At 39.0% G+C, this 16,186-nt stretch overlaps 1 protein-coding gene across 1 annotated transcript in view; it reads left to right on the top strand.

Moving 5' to 3' along the window:
• Positions 1-2,401: 2,401 nt before the first annotated feature.
• The window catches only part of GLB1 (galactosidase, beta 1), a gene marked incomplete at its 5' end in the record, with an annotated part of 28,287 nt that continues 14,502 nt past the window's right edge, over positions 2,402-16,186 (top strand). Inside the window, 9 exons of the mRNA XM_009705066.1 lie at positions 2,402-2,571; positions 9,805-9,955; positions 10,256-10,316; positions 11,140-11,234; positions 12,532-12,712; positions 13,928-13,986; positions 14,889-15,010; positions 15,111-15,151; positions 15,373-15,485. Coding sequence (XP_009703368.1) covers positions 2,402-2,571; positions 9,805-9,955; positions 10,256-10,316; positions 11,140-11,234; positions 12,532-12,712; positions 13,928-13,986; positions 14,889-15,010; positions 15,111-15,151; positions 15,373-15,485 — 993 coding nt within the window. The remainder of the gene's footprint in view (positions 2,572-9,804; positions 9,956-10,255; positions 10,317-11,139; positions 11,235-12,531; positions 12,713-13,927; positions 13,987-14,888; positions 15,011-15,110; positions 15,152-15,372; positions 15,486-16,186) is intronic.

Raw genomic sequence — 16,186 nt, 5'->3', positions numbered from 1 at the left:
GCAAAAAGTCACATATATTTGAATTGAAAGGAAAGTAAGCAGATGGTATGTATCTGTGCAGTGGTAATTTACCTGAGGTTTAACAGCCTGGAGTTATTGCAACAATTCCCAGGGAAAATCCCAACCTTCGAGTTACTTTTGTTGCAGAGCAGTTGGTTTGTATTTCTCAGCTCTGTAATGTCCTGATTTTGTGGAGACCTGGCACGTCCATACCTTTGAGTCAAGATTTATGTTAACTTTCACAGAACTCTGTTAAGGAATGTTAAGAGTGGGTCTGTGTTCGTGGGATCAGGGCTTAAAAAGCTTCCCCTGTGCAATACTTGGCAGTCCATTGCAGTTCTTGTTTCCCTGCCAGCTCAGGGCTGTGTCTTCTCACAACTGTTGTTATACATCCACCACGCGGACAATTTCACTTGTTCACCTGGCAGAATGTTTTTGATTGCTATGTGCATCTAAGACATTTTCCACAATTTTATTTTAGGTTTTCTGTGAAGAAATGCCTTTATCACAGTTGCAGTATGCTGTAATCTTCCTTCTACTTGGAGTTTGTAGTCTTCAAATGTTTGTAGAATGTTATCTCACTCAGTTGTGCCGTTTGATGACAGTCTAGGCATAGGCATGTTTACTCAGCAATTTGGTCCTCCAGTTTTCAGGAGGGTGTGTTTTTGATTTGTACTGTATCCAGTAGTTTGTACTCTTGTTCTTTTGGTCTGTGACACATTGCACTGGCACCTTTGTGCTGTCTTGCATTAAGAGTATGCTCTTGGTTTTGGCAGTTGTGTCCAGTTGTTGGCCAGGAGTCTCAGTAATTGCAGCTTTATGGTTATACATGCCTGCTGTATTTAATTTTCCATTCCTTTCTTGTTACTCTTCCTGTAGTTGTACACACTATTGTAACAAAATTGTTCATCAGTTAACAGAAAGAAGTGGCTTAATGGGAAGGTTCTTCAAAACTGTGTAGTCTGTTGGTCCCTACTTAACCTTTGGGCAGATTTCCTCTGATGGTGGATGGCTCTCGTGTAGTGGAGGTCACGTGGAGTTATATGGTGGTCTTCGTCTCTCTTGTCTTTCTAATTTCACTGCTTTTGTTTCATGTAATCAATTTCCTAATTGCTAAGCCCCATACTCAATATGGGACAGACTATGGCTGCCCATCTTTTCAAGAACAATGCAGTGTCCTTCAGTTTTTAATTTATGGTATTGAAAGGTGTGTTTTATTTGGATTAGTATAATATCCAATGAGGTTTATTTCCTTGACTTCTGACTTATTTTCTCATAAGTATTGAGAACTAACTGATTATATTTGCTGGCTCGTGATTTTACTTCATAAATCCCTACTAATCTTTCATTAAATGGATTTATTTTTTTTTAATGTGCTCAGTAATGAATCTGATAAAATGCAAGGTCTTACAACATGAAGACAACCAACCAACTAATCAGTGATGTGTGAAGGACAAAGTAGTACCGGTGACAGGGATGACAAAGATATACGAGAGATGTAAGATGTGAGATGTTAAGGTTTGTTTTTATAAAAAGAAAAAAAAAGTTAAAGGGTCTTAAAGACATAGGGCCAGGCACTTAACAAAAGGTTTTCTGTTTTTCCTTGGTTTTAACATGCAAAAGAAGTACTGCTGTTGGTCATAGTAATTTAAGTCTTACTAAGATCATAGGCTCACTTGAGGAGTAATCCTACCCTCTTGAAGTTAAGGTATTTTTCTTACAGCTAGGAAGTGCAGATTCTTATTTTTAATTTACCTACTTCTTTTTTAAGCTCACTCGTTTGGGTGTGCATAGCTGGAAAAGTATTGAAAGTAGGACTTTCTCCAAAAATGATTAGTTTTTAGTGACTTACATAAATGTATGCAGTTCACCAGACTATCTATCAAACAGTTTTATACTTACTAGAAACGAAGCTTTCAAGCATGTATGTATCAGTGCCCTGGAGCATTTAGAATGTGGTATTTGTTCCTCAAAAGCTCCCAGCTGGTGTTTGCTTCTAGATTTGACCGTGAGGTTAAGTTGGAATTAGGGTTGTGTTTTCCAACAGTTTAGTAAGTTGAAGCATTGACTGCAAAGTGTTGGCGTTCACGAAATTTCCCCTAATTAATTCCTCCTCATATGTACCTGTGTAGGCAACTGCAGAATGTATCACTGTGGAAAGATGGTACTATATACTCATTAAAAGTGGAGAATGCGTGTGGCATATTTTGGTGTAGTAGTGAATCCTGTCATTGCCAAGTGATTGGCAGATGTATTGTAGTCCTTTGGTGTGTTAGGCTCAGGTGGTCTGTGTGTAGCTAGTGAAGAACCATTCACCATCAGTTATTTTACCGCTGTTGTATCTTCTATTGTGGACAACTCACAGATGTTGTATAGACTGTTCTCTTTTTTTTGTACACAGAATATACCCCAGAGGAGTTTTGAGATTGATTATGACTGTGACTGCTTTGTCAAGGATGGGAGACCTTTCCGTTACATCTCAGGTAGCATTCACTATTCACGGGTGCCCCGGTATTACTGGAAAGACCGCCTGTTGAAGATGAAGATGGCGGGACTGGATGCCATTCAAACGTAAGTAGCTGTTGACTTTCAAAGTGATTTTTAGTCCTGGGAGATGGATGAGAAGTGGAATGCTACCATTGTCACTTTGTTTATTAATTTTTAAGTGATAGGTGAGAAAGCTGCGAAGAAGTGAAGGGTGGTACAGGATGACATCTAACAGCATAGACTGGGGCAATTGGGCAGGTTATAGCTAACAGTGCATTTCCCTGCTGATAGGCAATACCTCTTGCTTCACAACCCAGGGTGCAAATGTAACCTGAAATAAATTGCTGGACTTTGAACTTTGGCAACTATGAAATGGTTCTATGTATTCTGCCTCTGCCAAGGCCATTGTAATCTCTGGTCAAAAGGCAGACAAGGTGAGGGGGGATGATAGCCTCTTAATACAGCCTATGTAGAAGGTTGGTTAGGAACTAGGTGTACTTATTTAAAAAAAAAAAAGTTTAAACAGCATTCAGTTGCGTGTGCCAAACTTTTAGTCCATCTTTCTTGTCCTTGTCTACCTGGTTGTGTACTTATTACAACAGGTAAGGCCCAGGTTAAAAAAAAATGCAGCTTACTCTTATTTTTGCCAGAGCTCCCTTGACAAGGGGAGAGGAGTGGTAGAAAAGCATAAGGCACAGTCTTTTCAAGCAATTGTTGTCATTCCCAAACATGTTTGTTTTTCTTTCCTAAATCATTACAAGGCTTAGAGCTTCTCTTTGAAACAGCCTGCTTGTGTGCTATAGACTGCCAGACAGTGCAGAGCCCCTGGGGGCCAGGACGCTTTGCTCAGCGGGAGTGTTGCACCATCTCTCCGTCCTCTCCTTTGAAATCTGTATTTTGTTTGACCTGGAAGTCGCAGGGTTCCCTTGTGCACTTGGGGATATGATTAGTAACAGTTAGTATGTGAAGAACAGATGGCAGGGAAAGAAAAGAAGTTGCTTTTTTCAAATTTAGGGTTCTCTATTTTTTTGTATGTCTTAAAAGTTTCCCCTGTGTTGTGATAATGTAGTGACTTTTTGTTGGTGGGTGTTTTTTGTGAGGTGGTTTTTGTTGTTTTCTAATAAAGCAAGCAAGTTCTGTATTCCCTCATATCACATAAGAACAATGGGTTTAAATGACACACTTGTTCAGGACAGAGTTGCTGGAATTGCCCATGTAATTATTTTTTGCTGCAATAAAAATAATCTCAAATGGACTTGAAGATTATATCTTTTGATGTCTGGCTTTAAGATCAGCCTGGGTCCTGGCAGTGGCTCTCCGACTCCTATGATATGTGGTCTCTCATGCTTCCCTTATGTCTCTGATTTATTTTCCTCTTCCTCCCAACACTCATAATATTTTCAGTGCTCTGTTTATTTCAAGGTTTTTCAACCAGTGCCTTCTTTTTTTTTTCTTTGAAATTGCCTGTTCATGTCTCTGCTGCGTCACTGGTCTTTTGAGATAGGAATCTTTTCTTTCCCATTCCCTGCTCCCCCATCACGGTTGTTTAATGGCAGAATTGCTATGGGGCTGGGTTTTTTTTTTCATGTTGCTTCCTTCTTCCTTTGTAATCTCCCACTGACAGGATGGGTGGTTTTTTTCTCTTCTTTTTTTTTTTCCCCTACTTGTTGAGATCTCTTACTCTGTGCTTTACTGTTTTGCATTAGTGTCCTTCCACTGTGCAGGAAGGAGTGGAGATTGTCCTGTGTTGCTGGCCTCAACTGATCTCTGTCAGTCTTGCCAGAGCGGAGTTGTTTCTGTTTCAGCACAGAAGGCACAGTACAGCTAGCAAGTGTTGCCCTGTGGTTATGTGACCTATGGCCTTAGGTGGTGTTGCTGGATCACCGATGACAGATAACAGTTTTTTTTACAACCTCCTTTTCTTTCTATAGAGCAAACTGGGATTCTTTAACTTTCTCCCCCATCATTGCTTATCTTTCTGTTTTTCTACTATGCTAAAAGATAGCTCCTAAATGTGTATCTTATAAGCAGAAAGTACCCCTATGCCTTGCATTTTCTACAAGAATCAAATTCATGCATCTTTCCATTTGACACTGATCTCTCTCTTTTGCTCTCAATGTTAAAAAACGAAACAAACCCAAAAAACAAACTACCCACCAAACCCCTTTTTTCTTTGAAGTTTGCAAATAGCCAGGCCTTACTGCTCTTGATTATTTGAGATAAAGCAATAAATTTTCATGTTACCCCAAACAATTCTGCTGTGATTTTGTGTGGTTTTGGTAAAAATGGAAATTGGTCTAGATGATTATTTAGTTGTGTTTTTGTTTTCTCTTCTGCTACTCTTTCCTGGATCAGTAAAACTATTAGCAAGGGACTGAGATACCAGTTGTGTGAAGTTGTTCTGGAATGGGCAGCAGCACTGCCAGGCTGTCCGGCAAAATGTGGTAGTTGGACTCCCAGCCTTGGGGCCACTTCTGAAGACTGATTTTGCTGCTTGAGGTTTTTCCCATGAGACAGGGACGAGTCTTGCTATAATTAGAAATATAGGAGCCTGCCTTGTTCTTATCAAGGTGCTCCCAGTGGGGCTGACCACTTCAAGGGAAACAGGATCCTTTTATTACAGGATTGTCCTCATAAATACCTTTCGGTCAAAGCAAGCCAGACCTGCTCTTCTTCCTGTTCTTTAGCCTCATTTCCAAAAGACTCGCTGTGCCTTGGTGCATTGTTCAGCTGATGACTGAGTCAGCAGCTCATCTAGGGCTCCTGAATAGGTGAAGTCAGTATATGTATATAACTATCTGCACCTGGAAACATCTCAAGCAATAACAGACTATGAGAAAACAGGTGACAGGAAGCTTGATCTTACAGCAAAGCTTAAAATATCAAGACCTAAACCTTCCAAATAGCAGGTTGACATTTGATGTTGTGGTTGGTGTGACATCCCAGAAGATGATGGGAGGTGTACCTACTAGCTCCACTGCCAACCTCAGCAGGTAGCATCCAGAGGCATCTGGTCACACTGTCCTCAATTTCAGTGCCTGAACTGTGTCTGCCAACTAGAAACGAATGCTATCAAAGACATCTGGAAAAAGTTAGTGGTGTGGTTTGTTTTTTTTGGCAGGGACGAGGTAAACAACCACTAGATGGGGCTAAATATTTACAGGATTTACAGATCTGTGGAGCAGCTTCCTGGAAGACTCCGCAGTTACCTTAGAGGCTCATAGAAAGTTAAAGAATGTTGAGCATTTTATTTGTTTTACTGTATTTGTTGACTAAAACTGTAAACCTGTAGAAATTCCCTCTAAGAAAGTGCTGTTGTTTAGAAGATATATTAGTTAAAATATAAGCACAATTTACTTTTTTCTAAAGACTCATGTGTAATTTAACTAGTGTGTATAAAATGCTGCTCTCTTATTTATGAAATTAGTACAAGCTATTTAATTTTACACTATTAAAAATAAACAAACGAACAAACCAACCCTGCTATTACAGAGAGAATTATCCTGTACATTGAAGTAGTTTAAGCATTTTATTTTTTTTACCTATTGACATCTCTGAAATAGGAGAGGAAGACTGTGACATTTAAAGAAAAGGAAGGTTATAGGATGAAGCTTAGAAATTGTATGTAGATGGAGAGGAAATGCTATTACTCAAATATGGAAGAAATACCACATTTCAGGTTTGAAAAAGGAGTGTGGTATTCCTTTATAAATTAATTATTCTGTAGCTGAAGCATCCTTTATAAATTAATTACTCTGTAGCTGAAGCAGTATAGCATTAATGACTATACATTTGTACAATGGTATATAGCGATTATACTTGCTAATAATAACAATTTCAAACTAAAGTGATTTGAGGCCATTGCTAGTTGTAGAAAATATACACTTTAATCCCCCAGTATTAGTAACAGTTTTTAGACCAGTCTTTCAAATAATTTATATCATGATTCATTCTGTAAGAAAGCATTTCACATAAATCTTTTCCTTCACTTTCTTCCCTTCTCCACTAAAACATGCTTTTTTTTCTAGCCTTGTGGGAAAGCATGGAACATACAATCATAGAATCATAGAATCGTTATGATTGGAAGAGACCTCAAAGATCATCAAGTCCTACCCCATGCCACCATGCCCACTAACCCATGTCTCGAAGCGCCACATCTAAACGTTTTTTGAACACCTCCAGGGACGATGACTCCACCACCTCCCTGGGGAGCCCGTTCCAATGCTTAACGACTCTTACAGTGAAGAAATTCTTCCTAATATCCAACCTGAACCTCACCTGGTGCAACTTGAGACAGTTTCCTCTTGTCCTATCGCTAGTTACTGGGGAGAAGAGAATAGATGAAAATGAATAAATAAATGAAAATAAATAAATGAAAACTGTTTCTAGAAGAATTTTTCTGTCATCTTCCACCTTGAGCGTAAGGGAGCTGCAGAAACCCTTTTGTCCTCACCTCAGATACTATTAAGCATATTTAGACCTTCAGACTTGCTTCCAGAACAAGTTCATAAAACTCTCCAATGAATATATTTTTGTAACTAACAGGTTACAAGGTATAGTTAAATTATAGCTAGAATGCTTTTCTCGTATTAAGTTGTAATTTACTTACCAGTTATTTATAACTTGTTCGGTAGCCTAAAGAGAAAGGAATATAACCAGTTGCTGTCTTTCTGTAGTAGTATTTTAGGCAGTGAGAAACAGTTACGAGGTTAATATCTAGTCATCTTTATTTAGCTGCTCGAACAGGTGCAGCTCTGTGCTAGAAGCATTTTCTGGTAAATGAGTTGCTACATCAACGTGCCTGTTAATTTCTCCCAGAAAGAGCTTTGTCTCTTACTGCAGTGTTGTGTTGGTGATTCGTGAGATGGTACTTTTCAGTGGAACCTGCAGACCCTTTTCCTATTAATACCACTTCCATATGTCGTCTTTTTCATTTTGGATCTTTTACCTTTTCCTAGGCAAGAAGGAGTTAAAAAGTGGTAACTCTTAAATCCTTTTTGATATCAGACCATGTTGCTCATTAGTTAAGAGCACTTAGAATCCTGATCATGTTCACAGACAGATTTGCAGCTGCTCCCCATTTGCAAAGCATGCTGTGCATTACATCACGTAGAAGTCAATAAAAGCTTTGGATATAGTCAGACCTACCAAAGAGACTTGGGATACTCCACCAAATATTCCATTGCTTTCCCAGCAAATTGTGGATTGTTCTGGTTGTTCTTTTGTGGTTAATTTTTATTCTATGTTAATGTTATACCAACTAGCTTTTTTTTTTTTTACTTCCCTCTTGTTTGTTTATAGGGTTGTCATACAGCAAAGTACCAAAAGCCTTGCTAAGCCAAGAGACATCACCTTTTTTCCTTTTCTCTAATCCTTTAGGCAAATCTTCCTGTGAACAAATGGAGTTAGGTTTATCTGTCCTTGACAAATCCATATTCACATACATAATAACTTAAAAGAATTCTGTATTTCTAAGCAATAGTTTTGAAAATAACATAGCTGTTACAGTTTAGAGCAAACTAAAATTATTCTGCAGTGATAACCTGGGTAATGGTATATGGAACAGGGCAAGAAAGCACAATACGATACTCTGGTATTGGCTTCTTTAAGGTGGGTCGGTCATTTGTTTTAAATAGTTTTCTACTTTATCTAATTTGACCCTAAATGTCAGGAATCAGCTTGCTCCTCTGCTTGAAATTTAGACAAAATGCACAAAACTAAATTAATGGTAAAGGTATTTTCACATGGTTCATATATTGATTAAATACACTTTTAATTTGTTTTACAAGTGAGTTAATCGTGTGCTTCGGAAACAATTAGAACAGGTTGACAAAGAAATAAAATATACTACATAGTGCAGAAAATCTGCATTGTGATGCCTGAGCGTATTGCTTTCACTCCATCCTGGCATACAAATTTTAAGCTTTATCTTTTCAAACAGAGGCTTATAACTTTGGCATTTGTGAGGCTATAATATTAACTAATGTTGCTGAAAGATTATAATTTTTGTATTTGATGTTCATGTGCCTCTATGTCTGAGTGTGGCCATTTCAGTAGTGTGCTCATGTGATGGTTACTGTTTTTCTTGCTTATTGAAAGCAGTGTTTTCTGTGCTTTCTTTCCTTCTTGGGTAGTTCTTACAAAATTAACTCTGGAACATATAAACAAACCCAGACAGTAAGAAAAGTGTTGCCTGAGAGGATCTTTGCTTGACTAACCACAGTTTTAGTTTTACAAATTTTTCTCAAAATTGTTCTCTCTGGAGCAGTGGCAGTGGTTCTCTTGGAGGGATTACAACCCTATGTGCAAAAAAGTAAATGCATAGAGAATGAGTTTCTCATTTTCTTGAATCCCTGCTCAGGCTATACTCATCCCTAATTTTAATGTCTGTCTATGATATGACTGCCACTTAGTACTATACCAAACCAAAACTCTCATGGTTGTCAAGCACGGGCCATAAGCTACAACACTACGCGTGGTAGTTGGTAGATAACGTGTTTCTTTGTTGTCTTGCAACCAAGTGTAACTTTTTTTTTTTATCTTCTGTGAGATGTTCTGCGAGGTTGTGGTTTCCTAAGTCCTGGAAGTAGAAGAGACGTATTCTCTCACATGGCTACCTGCTTGTTTGACAGCTTTATTACTTGGTTGAAATGAAGTTTTACTTTGTCCAAGCTCTTGGGCACCTTAGCATCCTCTAACTTGACTGTTCTTCCCATACTGGTTTTCCAGAACCTGCGTTGCTCCTGGTCAATGAAAACTTTCAGGACCTAGATGCAATATCATTTGAGGCTTAGGCATTTTTAAGTTCTTTGTAGTGGCAGCAGCATGGACCTGTCAGCCTAGTTGATGTTCCCTGTGCAAGCTCGGTGAACCATTTGCAAAGAGTTACGTGCTGGTTTGGGCAAGCTCATTCTTGACCACCTCCTTTGTGAGTGGCTTACAGTATTCAACTCTTCACAAACCTCCCACCACTAGACAACTGGCATCTGAATTGCTAACATCAAAACTGTTAACTACTTAAAATTCGGAATAGACATCATGGTTTCAAAATGGCACTACCAAAACCTCTTCTTGCATTGGTATGGACTCTGCAGACATACTGCAAAGTACTAAGCCTTATTTCAGTATTAATTTTAACACCTTCTGCCATATGAAACACCTCACAGAAGAAAGGGTCTAGAATTATTCTTGTATTATACGGATCTGAAGAACAGTTCAGCAATACAGATCTCTGAGGCATGTGGTGCAAGCAGTTGTTATTCGGAGTTCTTGTTTAATCTCAGTTTCCTAATGGAAGGTGATCCTCTCTCTTCATAGGTATGTGCCATGGAACTACCACGAACCCCAGCTGGGCATGTATGATTTTTCTGGTGACAAAGATCTAGAGTATTTCCTGCAGCTTGCTAACGACACTGGTTTGCTGGTTATCCTGAGAGCTGGACCTTACATCTGTGCGGAGTGGGACATGGTACAACCTTTTGTAACAGTTATCTCATTTCTAGGGTAAACCTAATGCATGTACTTCTGTCTTAAAGTAGACAAACATTCTTGGTGTTTCCTTGGACAAGACTCTTGGTTTAGCCTATTAAAATCCATGCAGACTGAGTGACTTCTTACAACACAAGCTTACTTTGTATTTGTTTTTTTAATTGGGAATTACTACTTGTAGAAAATCAATCTTCAGGTCTCAGTATATGTTTTGCTAGAAGGCTAAATTCTTACATTTCCTAAAAATGATCACTGAAGTGTTTTCTCTTTCTTTTCCCAGGGAGGTCTTCCTGCATGGCTGTTGGAGAAGAGATCTATTGTTCTCAGGTCTTCTGATTCAGGTAGAGGCATCAAAAAGACTAGCAAAAATATGCTTCAGCAGCAAGGTGACTTGTTGTTTGGGGCCATAATTTGAGCTGAAATATGAATTATCTAGTAATCTTGTAAAATCTTCAGTACATTTAATTAGAACTGTGCATTCAAGAAGTATATAGAACAAAGAAAATAGAGTAGAAAGTTTCCAAGGTATTGACAAGTTTCATGAAAACTGGTGCCAAAAGAGAAGTTATTGTCACCATTGAGGAAGAGACAGGTAGCTTTCAGGTTTGTGTTTTTCAGTTTTGCAACAGCCAACTGGCCGCTCATTATGGGAATCTTTCCTGGCTGGTCAGTGTGCATGTAATTCCAGAACTAGTTACAGTATTCTTATGTGCTACCTGGTCATGGACCAGACATGGAGGGATGAGATGAAACAGGATTTTATTGTGGTTATTGGAGTGTGTATTAGGGGACAAAGATATATATCATATCTGACTTCAGTTCTGCTCATTGTGGGATAAATTATCTATTTTAAAAAACAGTACACGTAGCAGCATTTGAATTTGTTTTCCTGTTGAAATGTATTAGGACAACCTGTGTGAGACATATTGAAGTCTCTCTGGTGATTTTCAAAGTTAATCAGTATTTAAATGTTTTATTTTTTAGTAAACTGTACTGGGAGCTGATACTTATGAACAAGTATAAGAGCGCATGAGTCCATTAAATGCTATTCTGTTATACTTTACATATTTAGAACACTAGCTAAAAACTACCTATATATAATTTAAAACAAAAACTAGAAAAAAGCAGAAAAGTTGTGGAACATTTATACTTTGTGTATCACAGACTACCTGGCAGCAGTAGAGAAGTGGATGGGTGTCCTTTTGCCAAAGATGAGGGCTCACCTCTATCAAAATGGAGGTCCAGTCATCATGGTCCAGGTAACTTCCTGAAAATTAAATGAACCCAAGCAGCATGGATGCTTATATTGCTCTTGCAGATACTCCATGGGCATTGGGTGTTGATGTCACAGATGTTCCTTAACAGTTCAGGTAGCTGAAAGATTCTGATGAAATCCCTTATCCTAAAGAACTGAATGCACTGTTTCCAGGATTCAGAGAGCACTTGTCTGCTCTATCAAAGTTGTTCCCCACAACTGTAGAAAGCCATAGAGGAAACTTGTGGAGCTTTTTAGATCTGAGTTTCATGCCGATTCTGGCATAAAGCCAAAATACATTACAATTGCCTGAAACCCTTTGACAGGAAAAAGGGGAATAAGGGTACCTGCACATAGAAGCAAAAGCAGTATGGAGTAACCCTAAAACTTGTGACAAAAACGGCCTCAAAATTTAGGCTTTTTAGTTCTCACACTTAATTTAAGCTGTAAATGTTTCAGGACACAATGTTGTGCATTCATGCTGAGTAACTTCTCTCTTAAACTCCTTCTAGATGTGCAGTGGTGATTGTTCTGTATTCTTAATATTTGACCATAACAAAAGCTTTGTTATAATTTTTTTTTAACTCCCTCGTTGGCACAGGATGGGGTAGGAGACCCTTACAATATGCCCGAGATCATTGTTCTTGAGCAATGTATTGTGTCTATTGAGCAAAAGCACTGGGTGAAATTATTCTTCAGCAGAAATAAGATGCTTATAACATGATTTTCAGAAATAACCTTCAGGTGTGCATGGCATTGGATCTGGAGCTTGAAAGCCCATGCCCTTGAGAAAGGGGCAGGATGTGTACCTCTTAGTAGTAGCAGGGTTTTCCTTCTCCCCTCAGTCCTTTGAGTCCACTGCAAGGCTTTGCTGTTCATGTGAGCGCCTTGTAGGTGTCTCTGTACTGGAAGTCCAATTTTGCTGCAGTTTTGATCATGTCACAACCTGTTTTATGGTTTTATTGTTCTACCTGGGAGGTGGGTCATAGCTCCCCATTTTTAATAGAGACTGTGTTTTGATCACTGTTGCTAAGTAGTTAGGGTAGAGATTTTTATGTGGAGGGTGACTTTGTAGGAAAATAACTTACTTCCACGCAATGATTCCTCCACTGTAAGATAGAGGTGAGAAGAATGAGTGTCTAGAAGCATTGTCTTCTTTTACTCCTCAGGTCTGGAGTTAAAATGACATTTTCAGCATTGCCATCAAAGGAAGAGGAGGGTTGGATTTGGGCTTTCCATTTTTGGTATCAGATGCAGACTGAAATTGGCTACTGCTTTACTGACTTGCTTTTGCTGTGCAGGTAGAGAATGAGTATGGAAGCTACTTTGCTTGCGACTATGACTATCTGCGTTCCCTTCTGAAGCTCTTCCGCCAGCATCTTGGGGATGAGGTGGTGCTGTTCACAACTGATGGTGCAAGCCAGTTTCACTTGAGATGTGGAACTCTTCAGGGTCTTTACGCAACGGTGGACTTTGCCCCAGGTTGGAGACCACTGTTTGTTACCAAAAAATTCTGTTCTGTGTGTGTGGCAGGACAAAGTGAGGCAACTGCTTGACAAACCTGACTGCTTTGTTTAAATGGGGTAATAGGCATTTATGTTTATTTGATGTACTCTTAAACATAAAAGAATCACCCACAAGTACCCAGTTAGAGAGTCATAATCACTTCCTTGCATCATGAAACTATGAATAAACAATTGAAGACTGCTCATAGTGCATATCTCTAAAAATTAGCAGTAATAACTGGCATTGATTCCATTGATTTTTTTTTAATATATTTTTTTGATGTTGGATTTTTCGTTTCATGTTTTTTAATGTCCTCTGTCTGTCCCAGAATCCAGACCTCATAGTTCATTTCTTTTTAAGCCAGTGGTTAGTGAAAAAAAAATACTGCTGAAGATCATCATTAGAAATGTGCACAGTGCCACAATTTGCTGTGATATAGGCCTGAAGAATGGCTAAGTAAACAACCATAGTGTGTTCAGAAAGTGTCATTTTGATAGGAGAGTGAATGAGGTAAATGTTCGTGCTGCATGGACTTGGCAAAATAGGCTTAAGGCTCAAGAAACAAACTCCAAGATAGGTATTTCCTTTTTTTTTTTTTACATGAGGCCTCTTTTGTACATTATTCTCTCCATAGTCAAAGATGTGTGCTTAGCAGGAATCTGTTTTCTTACAAGTAGATTGACTCATGAACTCCTTCGTGTGTATCATTTATGAGATGGTGAGCTACTTATGGAAGTGTAGTTATTTCCAGTCCCTACGGCTTGAGCCACTAGGAGTGATCAGAAATGAAACTCCTGTTCAGAGATTGCCTGGCTTCTGTTCATCCCCATAGTCACGGTTCTGCAACTCCAGACCTATATTTTCCAATAACCAAGTAGCAATTCTGATACATCTCAGACATTTTGGTGCCAGGATGTCATTCCTGAGAAAAGCTGGATTTTCAGAAGATGTATCTCAAAAGCAAAGATGTACAGACATGTATGCGTGCATACATGTACGTATATATTTCAAATAAGTTCTATGACTAAAATGCTGGAATCAAAGGTATTGATTCCTGCGTTTTCTGAAGTAATTTTCTTGTCTGGATTTTTGCTAGGTGTTGGAAGAGAGATAAGAGACCTATTTCAGTAAAATGAAGGACTGAAAAAGTCATGGATGTAGCAACTCAATTTTATTTCTGTCTGCTTATAGGTGGCAATGTGACAGCAGCATTCTTAGCTCAGAGGGGCAGTGAACCTACGGGCCCTTTGGTATGTCTTTTCACTTAAATTTCTTGTATCATTCCTGATCTTGCAGTGGTTGATAAAAGTGGAGTTGACAACAGTGTGTTGGACAGTTTTAGAGTCATGTTTATGAATATATATAATTTCCAAGTCAGAAAAACTGAACAGAGGAGCTTCTCTGTGTGTTTGTCAAATCCACATTAACTGCTGTTCTGCAAATACTATTTTAGTCTCAAAAGATATTGATTTTGTTTCAGTATTTTTTTTTTTTCCTTGCTAAGACAAGTGTTTACAAAGCAGCGGAAACAGTAAGTATGATTAGATGAGTTAGTGAGGTATGTGTGTAGGTGGAAGTTAAAAGCAAAATTAAAAGGGCAGGTTAGAAGTTTCTTCCTGTTTTCAGCTACCCTAGAGGTTTTACATAAGCTATAAAGCCATGTGAGATCTCTGGAAGCCATTTTGACCAAGGGGGAAGGCCTGTTGAGGGTACATGATTATCTCTGTGCTATGAAGTTGTTTAGAATGCAATCTGAGTATTTGATTTATTTTTCATTGCATCTAGTCTATGTATGCTATAATGCAGAGAATGTATTGATTCCATCATTTATTGGAATGCCAAGCATCTGAAACATGTTCATGTTGACAGGTTCCAAGGAAATCCATGCTCTTTTGGTACTTAAGCAATTATTTTCAAAGTGTCCATATAAAATCATTGGAACAATCCTTCAGTTTCTTTGACCAGTAATCTACTGAAAAAGACTGACTTAGTGTATACTTTGCTGTATTTAGAGTAGTTTAAAAATGGCTCAAATGAGTCAAGGTGCCTTTTTTTCCTTCCCTCTTACAGTTAGTAACTTTAAATCACATTGCTTTCTGTTCTTGTTCCCTATTCATGTTTTCCCTTCCTCTTTTGTCCTTCCTCCTTTCAGGTTAATTCTGAGTTTTATACTGGATGGTTGGATCACTGGGGGCACCGTCATTCTGTTGTGCCCACACAAGCTATAGCTAAAACACTTAATGAAATCCTGGCACGTGGTGCTAATGTTAACCTGTAAGTGTGTGTTCAGTAGAGGTTAATTTGGGGGGGATTTTTTTTTCCCTCGCAATTCAGCAGAACCTGATTTAAGTGGATGACTTTTTTTGCTTTTTAGGTACATGTTTATAGGTGGGACTAACTTTGCCTATTGGAATGGTAAGAAATTATTTAAGTGATACTGATGATGTAGGGGAGCTGTTTATGAATTAGGTAGTAATATATTCTGTGAAAGAATAAGCTATGCTTGCTTTCACATGACAAAAGATGACTGCACTAGCTGTTCTCTGTCTATTGCCAGCATAATTCTGAAAGTTGATACCTTTGGGGAAAAAAACAAGTTTTCCACTCTGTTGCCTTTTTCCCCCCTCCTCCCTTAGGTGCTAATATGCCCTATATGCCACAGCCCACTAGTTACGACTATGATGCTCCACTGAGCGAAGCGGGGGATCTGACAGAAAAATATTTTGCCTTGAGGGAAGTCATTGGTATGGTGAGTGTCCCTGGGACATGTTTGGAATGGTTCTCTGAAACATCCCTGGTGTACTGCAAACTCACTCACTCTTGTGTTGGTATAGGTTACTTCTGAACTTTCTGTTTTCTTCAGGTAAGGGAAGTAAGGTAGAACAAGGTGATCAGGCCAACCTAACTCCTTGTTGTTACCAAAGGGGAAAGATCTTACACCTCTCTGGCTCTCCTTTCTGTTCCGATGGCTCCCTCCTTCCTTTCAGAGGAGGGGATACAGGTGCAGATCTGACACCGAAATGATTCAGCTCTGCTTTTTTTTTTTTTTTTTTTTTCAACTGAAGGTCAGTAAACTGAATCAGCTCACTCGCTTGGGTGAGAGCCAGTGCTGGCACACAGGGAGCAAGGGGAGGCAGAAAGGGTTTGGCTGGGTGTAGAGATGGAGGAGGAGCGAACGGAGGTTTTCCCTTTCAGCATTGATGAGCCATTCAGTCAGCTCAGTCTCATCACGGGATGTCAGCCTGATGTGACCTGCAGCTTAGTGCTTTGGCTGTCTGTATCCCAAGCTTCATGTTGTGGTTTTGGGCCTCTGTGAGAAGGAGCTTGCTTATTCAAATGAACACATCTTGTTTTTGTGATGCGACAAACTGTAGCTAGTGGGTGGGACCAGCTTTGCCTTGCTGTAAAAATGCACAGTGTCTCTACAAAATGGAGACTGAAGTGAAACGT

Source organism: Cariama cristata, unplaced genomic scaffold (assembly GCF_000690535.1).
Source record: "Cariama cristata isolate BGI_N322 unplaced genomic scaffold, ASM69053v1 scaffold878, whole genome shotgun sequence".
Lineage (NCBI taxonomy): Eukaryota > Metazoa > Chordata > Aves > Cariamiformes > Cariamidae > Cariama > Cariama cristata.
Note: the sequence above shows the minus strand (reverse complement) of the source record. Positions and strands in the feature narration are given on the sequence as shown.